The sequence below is a fragment of the Protomyctophum bolini genome, assembly GCF_963924005.1.
Source record: "Protomyctophum bolini genome assembly, chromosome: 8".
In the NCBI taxonomy this organism is placed as follows: domain Eukaryota; kingdom Metazoa; phylum Chordata; class Actinopteri; order Myctophiformes; family Myctophidae; genus Protomyctophum; species Protomyctophum bolini.
In genome coordinates this window covers 3,840,544-3,857,897 of record NC_137869.1, presented here as the reverse complement: position 1 = coordinate 3,857,897, position 17,354 = coordinate 3,840,544, and the positions used below count along the sequence as shown (strand labels likewise).

Genomic DNA, 17,354 nt, shown 5'->3' with positions numbered 1-17,354 from the left:
GTACAGTAAAGACCAGTCAAAGTGTTGCAGAGAGGCTTCAGGGTCAGACACAGTACAGTAAAGACCAGTCAAAGTGATGCAGAGGGGCTTCAGGGTCAAACACAGTACAGTAAAGACCAGTCAAAGTGATGCAGAGCGGCTTCAGGGTCAGACACAGTACAGTAAAGACCAGTCAAAGTGATGCAGAGAGGCTTCAGGGTCAGACACAGTACAGTAAAGACCAGTCAAAGTGATGCAGAGAGGCTTCAGGGTCAGACACAGTACAGTAAAGACCAGTCAAAGTGATGCAGAGAGGCTTCAGGGTCAGACACAGTACAGTAAAGACCAGTCAAAGTGATGCAGAGCGGCTTCAGGGTGTGTACTACCTTCCTGGACTACAATTCCCATAATTATTTGGTGCTCTGCTCCTCCTTGTGGATAGGGGGAGATCTGTCTTACTGAGACAACATGTAGTCCAGGAAGGAAGTGAGCCCAGTGTCCATGACATCAGAGACAACAGGCTCACTGCTACAATCTAAAATATCTAAAACCACATATTACACACATAAAGACCCCCAGGAAAGTGTTCTAAAGCTTCTTAACGTCATTAACATATATGTTTTTGCAAAAAGGGTGAAGTGTCCCTTTAAGTTTTAGTCGACGAAAACAACAGCGTTTCTTACTGCTGAGCAGCGAGCGGCTGTCCTCCTCTCCTCCTCCTCCTCCGTGGTGCCCCCCGGTGGTCATCTCCTGGAACAGCAGCATCTCCTGAGCCAGCTCCAGACGCTGCTGCTTCACCAGGTACATCTCCTTCTTGGCCTCCAGGGCCTCCTGCGCCACCACCAGGTACTCCTTCAGCATGCGCTCCTGCTCCTGGCGCCATTGTGTCCGCGGGTTCTCGATCTGCGTCGTCTCTGAGAGGGAGAGAGAGAGAGAGAGAGAGAGAGAGAGAGACATGGGTTAATCCATTGTGTCCGCGGGTTCTCGATCTGCGTCGTCTCTGACACGGAGAGAGAGAGAGAGAGAGGACATTAACCCATTCTGACCTGAGATCAGATTCATACGAGGTTTCCACTGGACACACACACACTGGTCTGATTAACCCATTCTGACCTGAGATCAGATTCATACGAGGTTTCCACTGGACACACACACTGGTCTGATTAACCCATTCTGACCTGAGATCAGATTCTAAAAATCTCAGTCGTTCTTCGATTAAAAAAATATATATTTTTTTCAATAGCTAAAGCATAACATGAGGCACCAAAATGGGTTCCCGTTCAGAATGGGTTAAGTTGCTGTTATGTTTATTAATTTATTTTCATTGTTACTGTATTGCTTGTTGTTCATTATTGTTGGGACGTTTGTTGACTTTTGTTTTGTTGTATGTATGTACGCCTTGGCAATGTGTAAAACATATTTATCATGCCAATAAAGCCTTTTCTTTTGATATATATATTTTCTATCGCACAATTTTGTAACCCATTTTTCACCCCTGTGTCAATTATCTAATGTGATCCTGGGCTCTACACACCCTGCACCAACCTAGTCCCCATATATGGGGGACAAGGGGAGACCAGCCTAGTCCCCATATATGGGGGACAAGGGGAGAGCAACGGACTTAACTCATGCTCCCTTCATGCCTGAGTGTCCAAGTTGCTCCTTTACACCTGACAGGGGGGAGTTTCCCTGGTTGGACGTAGCGCGTGGAAGGAACACGTTATTCCAACCAGTAAATAAATAAACTTTTGAAATTGATTTGAGAGAGAGAGAGAGAGAGAGAGAGAGAGAGAGAGAGAGATGGATGGATTAATCCATTTAGGCCTGAACTTGAAATTTAAAAATAAATCTTCTAAATCATCCAGTTTTCTGAAATAAATATTTTCACGATTTTTCAGAAATAGCAGACCTATACAAGCTCGTAGTGGCGCGCTACGAGCTTGTATAGGTCTGCTATTTTTCAATAGCTAACATAATGTTTAAAACACCAAAATAAAATCTCACGCCTGAAAAATGTCGCTATAGGCCACGTCGTAACCTGTAATCTGTGAAACGGCGTGAATGGAGCCAGCAGACTCTATAGCGCTGTGTGTCCCACACACTTTACACAATATGTCGTAAAATGGTGATGTTTTAACTGAGCTAACCAACTAGTTAAAGAGATTGCGGCCAAACTTCATCACTGTGTTTTGTCAAGTCCAGAGTCTCAACACAACCATCTACAGTATTATGATATTTTACAGCACTTTGTGCCTCCGTACTGTACATTCGACAAGCTTTATGTCGATGGCTGATCTTCCTTTTCAGGCAGGCCAAAAATACTAGTAACTGGTGTACTGCCCAATGCCCATGGTATCACTGTGCTTAACTGACCAGCCAACTAGCCTGACCTGAACCCCACAGAGAATCTAGGTTGTATTGTCAAGAGGAAGGTGTGAGACATGAGACTCAACAATACAAATGCATTTATGGCTTGTTATCAAAGCAAACCTGGGCTTCCATAACACCTCAACAGTGCCACAGGCTGATCACCTCCATGCCACGCCCCTCCATTGATGAAATAATTTGTTCAAAAGTAGCCCAGACCAAGTATTGACTGCATACATTAATATAATTTTCAGATGGTCGACATTTCTCGTTAAAAATAAATAAATCCTCGTAAAATATTTGTTGATATAGGATATTTTGATTTTCATGAGCTGTACGACATAATCATCAAGATTTATATATTTAAAAAAAAAGGTTTTAAATACTTGACGTTATGCACAATGAATTGAGAATACATGAAAGTTTCACTTTTTGAATTATATTAGGGGGGGAAAAAAATACTTTTATATCTTGTATCTTCAATCATACTTGCAAGATATGGGGGAGCCATACCTTTTGTGTTACCCATGGTCACCAACGTAGACTTGGAAACAAGTAGGGATGAAATGGGGGTCCGCAGTTTGGGAATTACTGGGGTGTAAAAAAAAAGGCGGGCACTATAGTCGTCTCTCCCTGCAATGAATGAGCGCCATGAGCCGGCGTCCATTGTGAGGTTTATATGCATGCCTTTCAGGGGAAGGTTTATTTGTAAAGAGGAAGTGTGGAGGAAAAGGACCTCTCCTCTCTCTCTCTCTCTCTCTCACAACGCATCCTGTCCCTCCCGGCCTCGTCCTCGTCTCCTCAGACGCCGGGCGGCGAGCGCACGCACGCACGCACGCACGCACGCACGCACGCACGCACGCACGGCTGTTCCTCCTCGCAGACATAAATACTGTACCTATACCTACCGTACACATGTACAGTATGTGTAGACATAAATAAATACGGTACGCAGTGTACATAAATACTCTTATGTACAGTACAGAGCATGCCTCATTGGCCGCTGCATGGTGGGCCGCGTGTCAGACGTGGCTAGTATGATTGAACCCTACAAACCCTCCCGCGTGCTGCACTCAGATCAGCCAACGCAGGGAAGCTGGAAGTATACCCTCACTAAAAACGCCGGGACAACAACGCTCCACACACGTCCCAAAACTCTTCTCCCTTCTGTCTCCAAAACTATGTGGAATGCACTTCCCCATTGCAGTCAGAACTGCAGCCTCACTCCCCCAATCTTCCGCCGTAGTCTGAAAACCCACCTTTTCAGACTCCATCATGGCTCATAGCACTTACCCTAGTACCCCCTTAGATAGCATTTCTGTAGACTTAGGTGCTTTTTACACGAGGATGGTGTTCATAAAAAACGGCAAAATAAAGTATCGTTTGCTGCTGTCATTTAGACGAGAACCGTGTTCACAGGAGGTGAAAACGCAACGAAGTGAAACCACCTCCCAGAGTGGAAATCTTTTAGAACGCCGTTTCCTATGGTCTCCATATAAACAGGCAAAACGGTGGATACGCAAAAATTGTGACATCATGGCTTACGTCAGCTCTGGTCGGCTCACCCGTGTCCTACGTTTTTACATGGTGTCATAGGCATGCGTCAGTTGCTAGGGGAAACGAACAACAACAACCATGCTAGTGATGAGGACGCGAGGACGCATAGAGTAGGACGCGACGTTTGTTTACTTTCTGTGTAGAAGAAGAACGGAAGTAGTTCTACGCATGCGTGACTTATGTCTATGGTTTATATATGCGCTGCGTCACACGGACCCCACAAGGCCACGCGCCACCTAGCGACCTGGCATGTATATGCATGCACTTTGTAGCGTTTTCATTCAAGTGTGCGTTCTCATGTAAATGGTCAATAAAAATGAGAACGTAACGGGACTTTGACGTTTTATCTGGAGATGGTCGCCGTCTAAAAGAGGCCTGAGATAGCATTTGATAGACTTATAGCATGTTATGTAGACAGCACTATAATTGCATTGTATGTAGTCATAGCACGTCATCATAGTACATATGTATAGCATAGTATATGTATAGTTTATATGTATAGTTTCATTATATAGATATTCCACTGTTTCTTAGCTTACGCATGTTTCATGATAAATGTTTTTATGTGATGTATTCCCATGCTTTTTTGTTCTTGCTTAATGTAAGTCGCTCTGGATTAAGAGCGTCTGCTAAATGCCTAAATTGTAAATTGTACAGAGTAATAATAAGAGAGTGGCGACACTATAGCGTTGTACTCCCATTGTTAACAATGGAATGCAGGAAGTGCTCATTCTATCTCAATGGGATAGTTCCAGTGTTTGGAACTATAGCCCATGTGTGTCGCTACTCTACACTCTGGGGTGACAGGCGGGCCTTTTGCCATCAGCGCCCCTAGAATCCAGAACACAGCCTCCCCATTGGACCTCAGGTTTGCTATAGCTCCATAACTATTTAAAGGAGAATTCCATACTAAAAGGCTTTCTTACCTTTCTTTGTAGTTGTTACGTCCCCACCAAAGAGGTCCAGGTGTTATTTTGTGCAAAAGCTCCTTATTGGCTATGTCCCCTATACCATAAGCCCTAAATGAATTGAATTGCATTGAATGGGGCTATGGGGTGTTGTGCTAATTCGCTTATTTCCATCGCTCAAAATTATAATTTCTTTGTATATATCCTCTCTTCATAATGTAAATAATATCCCAAGCGGCACACTTTACTACTTCTTTCGATGGAAATAAGTGAATTAGCACAACACCCCATAGCCCCATTCAATGCAATGCAATTCATTGAGGGCTTATGGTAGGGAAAATAGCCAATAAGGAGTTTTTGCACAAAAAAACACCTGGACCTCTTTGGTGGGGGGACGTAACAACTACAAAGAAAGGTAAGAAAGATAAGAAAGCATTCTAGCATGGAATTCTCCTTTAAAATCTAAATTAAATAACCAGTTTTTTTTATAGAAAAGCCTTTTAAACACCATAACAGCAGCATTGTATACAGGCTATCTATTATATTTCACCGACACTGCAATTGTGTGTTGCTTTTGTTGCTGTAACTGTTTTAAGTTTGAACATATTTTGAAAATGAAAAAAAAAAATAAGAAAAAAAAATGACTTGAATTTGGGTACCCTTCCTTGACGTGACAATTATGTTTTAGAAGAGTTAAGTCACGTCACCCACTCCAATCTGGCCTTGTGACTCTCTGTCAGACAGGCCGGCTACCTCGGGGTCAGAGGTCAAACTGGACAATCTGTCAGAGAGCAAATTGCTCCCGTTGGGGGCCGAGAGGGAGGAGGAGGAGTTTGTCTCTGTTTGTTCATGATGGACACCAGTGGCTTTACAACCCTGTTCATATCTGTCTGTCTGTCTGTCTGTCTGTCTGTTCATGATGGACACCATGGCTTACAACCCTGTTCATATCTGTCTGTCTGTCTGTTCATGATGGACACCATGGCTTACAACCCTGTTCATATCTGTCTGTCTGTCTGTCTGTCTGTCTGTCTGTCTGTCTGTTCATGATGGACACATGGCTTTCAACCCTGTTCATATCTGTTTGTCTGTCTGTTCATGATGGACACCAGCGGTTTACAACCCTGTTCATATGTTCCAGTGGGCCCCGGAATTCATGCCTCCCTGCTTGGCACTCAATGGGTCGGATTGGAGGGTCAGATCGACTATAAACTATTCCCGAGCGCGGCGCACGGCTGCGGCTCAGCCACCGCTCCAAGAGAGATGGGTCAAAATGCAGAGAACAAATGTGACTTCACAGCGTTGTTAACGTGTGTGACAAACAGTAGGACGTAGACTTTGGTTGCGACCGGAGAGGTAGGTGTGCGTGTGCGTGTGTGCGGGCGGGCCTTCTGTGTACCAGCGCGGTGCATCAGTTCCATATCACTAAGGTTTTACTGTCTGCATCTAACAGGCTGGATGTGGGCATGATGAGGGTGCCTGGATGGATCCCACCCTGCAGAGACTTCCAGTTACCTCCACGGATAAGCTGATCGTAACACAGAATACAGACAGTATTCATGGTGGTCAGTGCTCAGTGTTCAAGAAGCAGATATGAAAGTGCACTGTATACTCACTGTTGATGTGTGTGTGTGTGTGTGTGGGGAGCAGGGGGGGGGGGGAGTGTTCTGTACTCACTGTTGATGTGGTCGATGTAGTACACGCCCACCTGCTGGTCGTACATCACCTCCCAGCCCAGCGGAAGCTCATCTCCCACGCAGTCTGCAAACGTCAGGGGTTTGGTGATCCTACAGGAAACAGTTACACCTTTAATGGAACCACAGTTACACCTTTAATACAACCACAGTTACACCTTTAATGGAACCACAGTTACACCTTTAATACAACCACAGTTACACCTTTAATGAAACCACAGTTACACCTTTAATGAAAGCACAGTTAACAGTTACACCTTTAATGAAACCACAGACCACAGTTACACCTTTAATAAAACCACAGTTACACCTTTAATGAAACCACAGTTACACCTTTAATGAAACCACAGTTACACCTTTAATGAAACCACAGTTACACCTTTAATACAACCACAGTTACACCTTTAATAAAACCACAGTTACACCTTTAATGAAACCACAGTTACACCTTTAATGAAACCACAGTTACACCTTAAATAAAATCAGTTACACCTTTAATACAACCTTTAATAAAACCACAGTTACACCTTTAATAAAACCACACAGTTACACCTTTAATAAAACACAGTCTGCAAACATCAAAGGCTTGGTGATCCTAAGAATATACCTGTACGTATACACGTCATAAAGTCTGCGTGTGCGATGTACGTACGTCTGTACGTCTGTAATGTACGTAACTAGAAAACCGCTCGCCCCAAATTCCACACACGCGTTCCACAGTCACCCCCACAGGGAGTGCAGTGCCCAGTGTCGAGGCGGTCGGACCCACTCTACTCTCTCTCTCTCTCTCTCTCTCCCCCTGTTTCCTGCACATCTCTACTGTTACACTAACCAGGCGTTGACACTAAGGGTTGCCCATGCAGCTGCCCCTGTGGCAGCCAGGTAAATAAAACATTCGGGGAGGTATAGAGTTTGCTTTCAGGAGGAGAAGTGCGTGTTTTTGAGGGGACACAACCTTCTATAAAACACAACACGAGAGAGAGAGATACCCGTCTAAACATCTGAACGTGGCCAGAGCTCGCCGTCTTCTGGCAAGTGGGCATGACTTTTGGGCAAGTAGAACATGAGTAGCTCGTAGCGCGCCACAGCTTGTATAGGTCTGCTATTTTTGAAGAATCGAAGAACGACTGACATATAGAAACATGGCTTTTTCAGAAAACTGTCAGGCCTTAGAAGACATTTTTAGAATCTGATCTCAGGTCAGAATGGGCTAGTTGAGTAACCCTGCTATAGGACAACACGACAGTTACACGGTTAGAGCATCACATAAAAAAATGAACAGTCTGCAAACTGTTTAGGACCTGATTCTACTAAATCTCTTCCAAATCAGTTTTATGAAAACCTTATCAGTGGTGCACTCACTGGTGCCCAAACATTTTCACGTCAAGGACCCACAAAAGTATCTGTATTTGGCTGCGGACAGCCATCAGAAAATATGTCGTCGTCCCCCCCCCCCAAAGCAAAGATTTGAGTTAAAAAACTCACTTTGACAGCATTAAACATTCACTTTGAAAGAATATATTCAATGATTTGCACGCAGTTTCACATATATCTATAAGCTCGTAGCACAGCACTAGATCGGCTAGTTGGACTATTTTTAAATTATTTTCAAAATAATAATAACAATGGCAAATAAATGTAGGGATAACTTCAGCTGTTTTCCGACAGCTAACGTTTAAAATAATGGTTGGTGACACAGATGCGTCCTAAAGGTCTTAACCCATTATGACCGGGAACCCATTTTGGTGTTAGCATCATGTTATGCTTTAGCTACTGAAAAATAGCAGATCTACAAGCTCACAGCGCGCCACCGAGTGGCGCGCTACGAGCTTGTAGGTCTGCTATTTTTGAAAAATCGAAGAACGACTGACATTTTTAGAATCTGATCTCAGGTCAGAATGGGTTCATCAGACCAGTGTGTCCCCAGTGGAAACCTTGTATGAATCTGATCTCAGGTCAGAATGGGTTAAAAGGTTAAAACTGAGGAGATGTTGGGCTTATGATCTTCAGGCAGTGCTACTTGTCCACCAGTAGAGGTCCTCCCAGACACCAGGGTCTAAAAGTCACCAGTAGAGGTCCTCCCAGACACCAGGGTCCAAAAGGCTCAATGGAAGAGACCATCTCCAACCAGTGGTGCCAGGTTGTGCGAGAGAAACAAGCAGCCTGGTCTACGAAAACAAGCCACAAAGAAGCCACATGAGGGCGCGCACACACACGCACACGCACACACACACACACACACACACACACACACACACACACACACACACACTTAAATCTTGACAAATGTTTGAATCTTGACAAATGTTTGAAAAATGTGGAATACGTCGTTTTGAAACATTTCACACACACACACACACACACACACACACACAATAAATCTTTTCAGATGGAGGTCTGCGGCCAGCAAAAAAAAGCAAGCCCCATGTCGCTTATAATAAACAGACATGGCAACTTAAGGACTTGTCCCGCTCGGTCTCGTAATGCGTCCTCAGACAGCTTGTCCTGATTTGGCGCTGCATGAATAAAACTTAACCCCTTCAGACCCGAGGACCTACAATCTACAAATACCTTCTAAATCCTGTTTGGTTTTCTGGAGAAAAAAAAAACATGTTTCTAATGTGTCAGTCGTTCTCAAACATTTTACAATTTACAATCAATTTACAATTTACAATTTAGGCATTTAGCAGACGCTCTTAATCCAGAGCAATTTACATTAAGCAAGAACAAAAAAGCATGGGAATACATCACATAAAAACATTTATCATGAAACATGCGTAAGCTAAGAAAGTAACAGTGGAATATCTATATAATTTTCATGTCAAGGACCCCCAAAAAGTATATGTAATTGGCCGCCGCTCGAAGCTACGAGCTTGTAGATCTGCTATGTTTTTCCAATAGCTTAAAAAGTATAACATAATGCTTGTTATAAAACACCCAAAAGGGGCTTCCCGCCCCGAATGGGATAATTGATCGACTGTCTAATCGATTCCACCGCGGGCCGTTCATCACGCACCATAGTTTTAATGAATTCTGCGCAAATAAAATGAACTGGGGCCTTTATGGCCGCACCGCGCCGCGCAACGGTATGAAGACATGCTGGAAAAAAGGAGTGTAAAAATAGGGGGAAGAGAGAAGAAGGGAGGAGGAGGAGGAGGAGGAGGAAAACATGCTGGCATCTCAAGAATCCTGAAAATTCCTTAACCCATTCTGACCGGGCACCCATTTTGGTGTTAGCATCATGTTATGCTTTACCTATTGAAAAATAGCAGATCTACAAGCTCGTAGCGCGCCACCGAGTGGCGCGCTACGAGCTTGTAGGTCTGCTATTTTTGAAAAATCTAAGGAACGACTGACATTTTTAGAATCTGATCTCAGGTCAGAATGGGTTCATCAGACCAGTGTGTGTCCAGTGGAAACCTCGCATGAATCTGATCTCAGGTCAGAATGGGTTAAAGGAGCGTAATGAATGTATGTTCTGTCGCTCAGCAGTGTGTGTGTGTGTGTGTGTGTGTGTGTGTGTGTGTGTGTGTCTGCTGCACGCTGCGCTGTTAACCCCTTCAGCTGCCCTGCTGAGCACACACACACACACACACACACACAGGAGGAGTCGCTGTCTAGTGTCTGTGGAGCAATACCACTGCATTAATGCATTCTGGGCGGCGGGATTAACCCCTTTTGGTGTTAGCATTAAGTTATGCTTTTATAGCTGTTGAAAAATAGCAGATCTACAAGCTCATAGCGCGCTATGAGCTTGTAGATCTGCTATTTTGAGACTGACAGAAACATAGCTTTTTCAGAAAACTGTCAGGATGTATAGAAGAACATTTTTTATAGAATCTGATCTCAGGTCAGAATGGGTTAATGCATCATGGTGGAAGGGGAGAAGCAGCACTGGGTTGTTTTAGGTCCAAAAGTATCAATAATAAACAGCAACATATAAAGAAGTATATAAAATAGATCGTAGTCCAGAATTCTAAATGTATACTCGAGTGAAAGTACAAAAGTATCGATACGGCAACATAGAAAGAAGTAAATAAAATAGATAGAAGTAAAATTCCAGAAGTCTAAATGTACTGAATGAATGCATCGTGTTTGATTACTTTCTCTTAATATTTGTATTACTATTTGTTAAATTGTATGTTAACTTTGGTGAGAACCACACATAAGCCCTCCCTGGGTTTCTTTTCTCACCTGCACACACTTCTTTTATTGATGTTACCTTTTTGTGCTGTTTTTATCGTGCGAAATAAACTAAACTAAACTAAATCATGCAGGCATCATGGTGGAAGGGAAGAAGTACTCCAAAATGTTTTACTTTTAGTAAAAAAAGTATCAATGTTCCATATGCCAAAGCGCCAGCGCTCGCCCAGCAGTCTGCTGTCACCCAGGCGGATGCGTGCAAGCGACCTCGCCCCTTTTATCGTCACAACTACAGCTGTGGGTGCGGCTTCAGTTCAGGTGGATCACCACCCATCACCACCCCCACCAATCAAACCAGGCATACTTAACCCATTCTGACCTGAGATCAGATTCATACGAGGTTTCCACTGGACACACACTGGTCTGATTATAACCCATTCTGACCTGAGATCAGATTCTAAAAATGTCAGTCGTTCTTCGATTTTTCAAAAATAGCAGACCTACAAGCTCGTAGCGCGCCACTCGGTGGCGCGCTATGAGCTTGTAGATCTGCTATTTTTCAATAGCTAAAGCATAACATGATGCTAACACCAATATGGGTTCCCGTTCAGAATGGGTTAATGAACTGGTGGGCGTGTCCACATAAAAACTACATTTTACAACAAATACTGTACACTCCCAAAACAAATCACGGTTCACTCCATCTTTAACGAAAAACACACACAAGTCAAAATCTGGAGATGCAGCAGATGATTTATTACTGACTGAGCATCGAACAAACTGTCTGGAAACTTGGAAGGAACAATGCGTCTATTTCCTGGTTTCTGAGCTACGACCACGAAGGGGCTGTTTATACAAGTCCTAATTGGAAACAAGTGTCTCGTGTGGCTCTGACTGCTACAGTGCGTGCGTGATATTGATGCCTCCATGCGTGTGGCGTGACAGACTATATCACAGGTGAGTCTGTCAAGGTGATTCTGATTGGATAGTCATGGCGATAGCAGAAACCTTGAAACGGGCCAGATGTCAAACATCCATGTCTAAAATCTATAGGTTTTAAGCTGACAGAAATCTATGGTAAATGCAACAGTAACGGAGAACCGAAGCCTGACGTCAATATCACTATTCTACAACTACTTTTAAAGTATGAACTACTTGATCCCCAGCATTCATATTCTTGGGGGGGGGGGGGGGGGGGGGCAGGGGACAGGGGACATTCGCCTATTCTTGGGTGTGTGTGTGTGTGTGTGTGTGTGTGTGTGTGTGTGTGTGTGTGTGTGTGTGTGTGTGTGTGTGTGTGTCAGTGGCCCTGAACAGAGAATACACAGTGGCAGAATACCTGAGCACCGTGACCGACCCAAAACAAAGAAAAATCTTAACTAGGTACAGACTCAGTGAGCACAGTCTCGCGATGGAGAAAGGCCGTCATAGGCAGACCTGTATCCCGAGAGAAGACAGACTATGCACCCACTGCACACTAAATGAAGTGGAAACCGAGCTACACTTCCTAACCATCTGTCCATTGTACCAAGACATCAGAGACACATACTTCCCACAGATTACAACCGTCAACCACACACACAGATTTTGAAAACATGACCAATGACAAAAAACTCCCATATCTGCTGGGCGAAGTACAACAATGTGCAAACACAGCAGCAAGATTTGTGAGTTGCTGTGATAGGAGAAGGATATCAAATGGAACACAACCACCCTAAAGACTAATCAATGTGTATATTCCTGCACTATTCTGACCTTCAAATGTAAATAATTTTTGTTTTGATTGTATTGCTGTATTGTTGTATTGTTCTTTCTGCTTTGGCAATGTAAACGTATGTTTTCTCATGCCAATAAAGTCCTTTGAATTGAATTGAATTGTGTCAGCCCAAAGCAGGAAAAAGAATCACACGCGTGAAGGCTCCTGGGATTCCTGGGATTCTGGATGTTGGTACAGGTGCACCGCTCACTTCACACAGGTGTGATTGTTTTTTTGTTTTTTTTACATTAACCAACAATTGAACTTGAAGTAAATAAGCTGATGATTCAGCCATATCCATATACGGACTTCACAGCAGGCCAGCCTTGCCCAAATATGGGGTTCCTGATGTCATACATGTCATACAGTATGTGGGCTCACCGCCATGACACGAACAATCCAACCAGTATAAGATAAGCACGGAAGCCTCAGAGAGTTAATCTTTAAGACATTATCTTCACGATCGACCACGATTCTAAGAGCTCTAGAACACAGAAGCGTGCAAAGCAGAAAACCGACAGGTTTACTTAAATCCACCGTTAAACCGCCGTGATAAAAATGTTTTCCTGGTCGTTGCATCGTAAAGGAGGATTACCAGTTAAAGACACTTGTGCTGCGGTAGCGGTGGGACGCAAGCTGTACTACTTTGGAAGGAACATTCTAGAGAACGGAGATCGGATCGATGTAGATGTCTTCGACACAGTGTCTTTGCGCTGGAGGAAGTTGACACCTGGAGGAGAACCCGGTCCTACCCCTGAGGCTCCCTTCAGGCGCAGTGGCCACACAGCTGTGCTGATTGAAGATATCACCTACTTATGGGGAGGGTACTGCAAGCAACTTCATGCATTTGACGTCAACGCCCACAGATGGTTCAAACCACAGGTTTCCGGGGCTGTTCCAGAGGGGAGGTGCTACCACTCGGCCTGTGCCCTGGGGAAGGTCATGTATATTCATGGAGGATTGTCACTTCGTGGATCCACTTCTGGTGACATCAGCAAGTTGGACACCAACACCATGGGCTGGTCTTCAGTTAAGACTCCAGCAGGAACTCCAGCAGGAACTCCAGCATACCGTCACTCTGCCAACATCATTGGGACAAAGATGTTTGTATTTGGGGGCTGTTTAGCCAGCGCACTCACTCCCCGTCCCCGAGTGTTTGACACTGAGACCAACACCTGGCTGGACACACCTTCCACACAGCCTCATCCAGAAATACGCTGCGGTCATTCAGCCTTTATCTATAACGGAGAGCTGTACGTATTCGGTGGCTTGATTTTAGTGATATCGTACACGGTCGTCAATGATCTGTGCAAGTTCAACCCAGACACCTTCTCCTGGAGGAAGGTTAAGGTCACGGGCAAAAGCCCAAGTTCCCGGTTGTATGAGATGTGCTGTTGCGTGGTGGGACATCGTGTCATCCTGTTCGGAGGAGAATACAGGACTAACGACCTGCACGTCGTAGACCTGAGTCCTAGTCTGAAGACGTTATGTAAGCAGGCCGTCCTTCAGTACGGTCTGGAGCAGTCTGAACTCCCACACAACGTCAGGTGGGAACTCGCAGCCAGTAACAGGACATAACCAAAAGATAACTATAGCCCATTCTGACCTGAGATCAGATTCTAACGCACGGAAGAACGGTGGTTCTTTAACTCATTTTGACCTGAGATCAGATTCTAAAAATGTCTTCTAAATACTGACAGTTAAAAAAAGAAAAAAAGAATCAATAGCTAAAGCATAACACTTCTTGTTATTGCACAACCCCAGCAGCACTAATGCACAAACATGTAATTGTAGCTGTTATCGCACAACAAACCCTTATTGCACTTAAGATAGCAGAGAAAACTGCTCAAGTCATCATTATTTATGTCCGTATAACAACATTTGATACATTCTGTTTTTACACATCATTAAAATGTTCTCATTTCGAATGTCAAGTCTCCAAGTACTACAACACTACTGTATTATGGCACGATAGGAGTCTAAAAGTTCAAATGGACCCGTAAAGGGACCCATAACTTATAAGGGTGCATTTGAACACTCTCAGAGTAAAGCGTTATTCATATTCTGGATTTTCGGTGGTGGGGTGACCACCACAGAACTACAACATGACGTCACTGAGGTGACCACCACAGAACTACAACATGACGTCACTGAGGTGACCGCAGAAATACAACATGACGTCACTGAGGTGACCACCGAACTACAACATGACGTCACTGAGGTGACCACCGAACTACAACATGACGTCACTGAGGTGACCACAGAACTACAACATGACGTCACTGAGCCGCGGTGAAGAGCAAACCACCGCCACCGCTCCAGCCCTTCTCTCTGTTTTTACTCACCACCGCTCAGTGTTATTTCAGCTCCGGTGGTCAGCTCACCACCGCTCCGGTGGTCACCTCACCACCGAAAATCCAGACTATGAATGAGCCTTCACCCTCCCTGTTTTATCTGTTTGCATTAATATAATAATGGAGATGCCATAACTATCTAGCCCTCTGCCAGTGCCACAGACAGACACCCAGCCAGCGATAAAACAGGGAGGGTGACAGCCAGGAGCGAGGCATACTGTAGCAATGCAAACGGATAAAACAGGGAGGGTCATTGTCTGGATTTTCGGCGGTGAGGTGACCACCGCTCCGGTGGTGAGGTGACCAACCGGAGCTGAAATAACGTTGAGCGGTGGCGAGTAAAAACAGAGAGAGAAGGGCTGGAGCGGTGGCGGTGGTTTGCTCTTCACCGCGGCTCAGTGACGTCATGTTGTAGTTCGGTGGTCACCTCAGTGATGTCATGTTGTAGTTCGGTGGTCACCTTACCACCGGAAATCCAGACTTGACATGAATGAGCTTTGACAGCCAGGAGCGAGGCATAGCAATGCAAACAGATAACACACAGAGAGGGGTGACAGCCAGAGGAGCGAGGCATAGCAATGCAAACAGATGAAAACACACAGAGAGGGGTGACAGCCAGAGGAGCGAGGCATAGCAATGCAAACAGACTGCATTCTCAATTAATGTGCGCAGAGCACTAGACGACTCAGACGTGACAGATAGCACCAGCTAGCCGCCCTCATTAGTGACACAGGCCTGACATGAAAGGAGTGTCTGTCATTCCTCTGCAAATGGCTCCTGACACACTGACATTAAACCTCCAGTAGTAGAAAGGCCACATGGCACGAGAGAGACAGACCTCGTTCCTGTTCACAAACAAAACAAGATGCCTGAGAATCTGTTGCATTCTTTGGTGCCGACTAGGTTGAAATGTATATAGGGACATTTTTTTACCCAACACGGAAACGATTGTCGATTATGCAACAAACAAAAAAAAAGAATTGCTATTTTTAGGCGATTGCGTAATAATTGTGACAGGCCTATACTATAGTATTCAATCAATACATTTTTCGTTAAAGCCGAAATGCGAAACGCTGAAGAACAGACATTAAAAATGCCCATCGACAACGAATGGAGAACTAATGCCACGGAACAGATAATTCATGTCATAAGATTTGTCTGAGCAAATCACCATAATATGCATATCGGTGGCCAGTCCACCCATGGCCAATAAATGACCACCATTCTTGATGATGAATGATGTATACGTACGATGATTAGAGCGCCCCTCACTTCACACAGGTGTGATTTTTTTATCCACAGCAGCAGCAACTGTGAGCTGCGACTCGCGAGGAGCCCCCCCCTTCTTGTTTTTCAAGTGTTAAATCTTTATTCTGATAGTAATCATTGCTAGATTGTGTTACCTCTTACATACCGCTAATATAGAGATTGTCATGCTAGACATGTCATATGTCATATAGCCCAGCGTCCTATAGTCGCATATCCCCATATATGGGGACTAAAAATCCAAGGAGCAACTAGTCTTCGTTACAGCCGCACCAGGAATATACCTTTAAGTATAGTCTTCTCTTTAACCCATTCTGACCTGAGATCAGATTCTAAAAATGTTCTTCTACATCCTGACAGTTTACCATTCTGACCTGAGATCAGATTCTATAAAAATGTCTTCTACATCCTGACGGTTTTCTGAAAAAGCTATGTTTCTAGTCGTCAGTCGTTCTTCGATTTTTTCAATAATAGCAGACCTACAAGCTCATAGCACGCTACGAACTTGTAGATCTGCTATTTTTCAATAGCTATAAAGCATAACATAATGCTTCTTGTTTTTCATGAAAAAAAATCGGTTCTTTTCACCCCACAGGCGACCGACACTGGTGGGCGTTGTATAGCCGCTGGGGCTTTTCAATGCAAATAACATACTTTAGCAGTTATCTCATAAACACAATGAACGACATTGTGTGTCGTTTAGAAAAAGCGTGACCCTACGTGACCTTCGCTCTGGTCGCTCTGAACACATGTCAACAAGTGGAGCAGTTTCACATGCAGGACTTCATACATGTAGCATGTTGTACGGCATGTCAGAAGACCTCGGAATAAACACACAGATTTATAGATTTAGGTTTTCTGACAAACGCATTTTTAACCCATTCTGACCTGAGATCAGATTAAAAAAATGTCTTCTATGTCAGTCGCTCTTCGATTTGTCAAAAAATAGCAGATCTACAAGCTCATAGCGCGCCACCGAGTGGCGCGCTACGAGCTTGTAGGTCTGCTATTTTTGAAAAATCGAACAACCACTGACATAGAAACATAGCTTTTTCAGAAAACTGTCAGGATGTAGAAGACATTTTTAGAATCTGATCTCAGGTCAGAATGGTAAACTGTCAGGACGTGGCCCCTCATAGCTCTGGGTATAACCTCATTCTACTGCTAAGACTTGGCCCCTGCATAGCTCTGGGTATAACCTCCTTCTAGAAGCTAAGCTAATCCACTCTTTAACGCAAGAAGAAAAAATATGATTTGTCAAAACACCCAAACACAAGTTCACAATTCACAATTCAGCAGCAGCCAACCAGGCCCCTTTTGCCCCGTCACC

The 17,354-nt window shown here is 44.2% G+C and overlaps 1 protein-coding gene across 1 annotated transcript in view; it reads right to left on the bottom strand.

Annotated features, from left to right (window-relative positions):
• The window catches only part of wwc3 (WWC family member 3), a 93,368-nt gene that overhangs the window by 41,782 nt on the left and 34,232 nt on the right, over window positions 1-17,354 (bottom strand). The window contains 2 exon segments of the mRNA XM_080769665.1: window positions 663-893; window positions 6,489-6,598. Coding sequence (XP_080625791.1) covers window positions 663-893; window positions 6,489-6,598 — 341 coding nt within the window.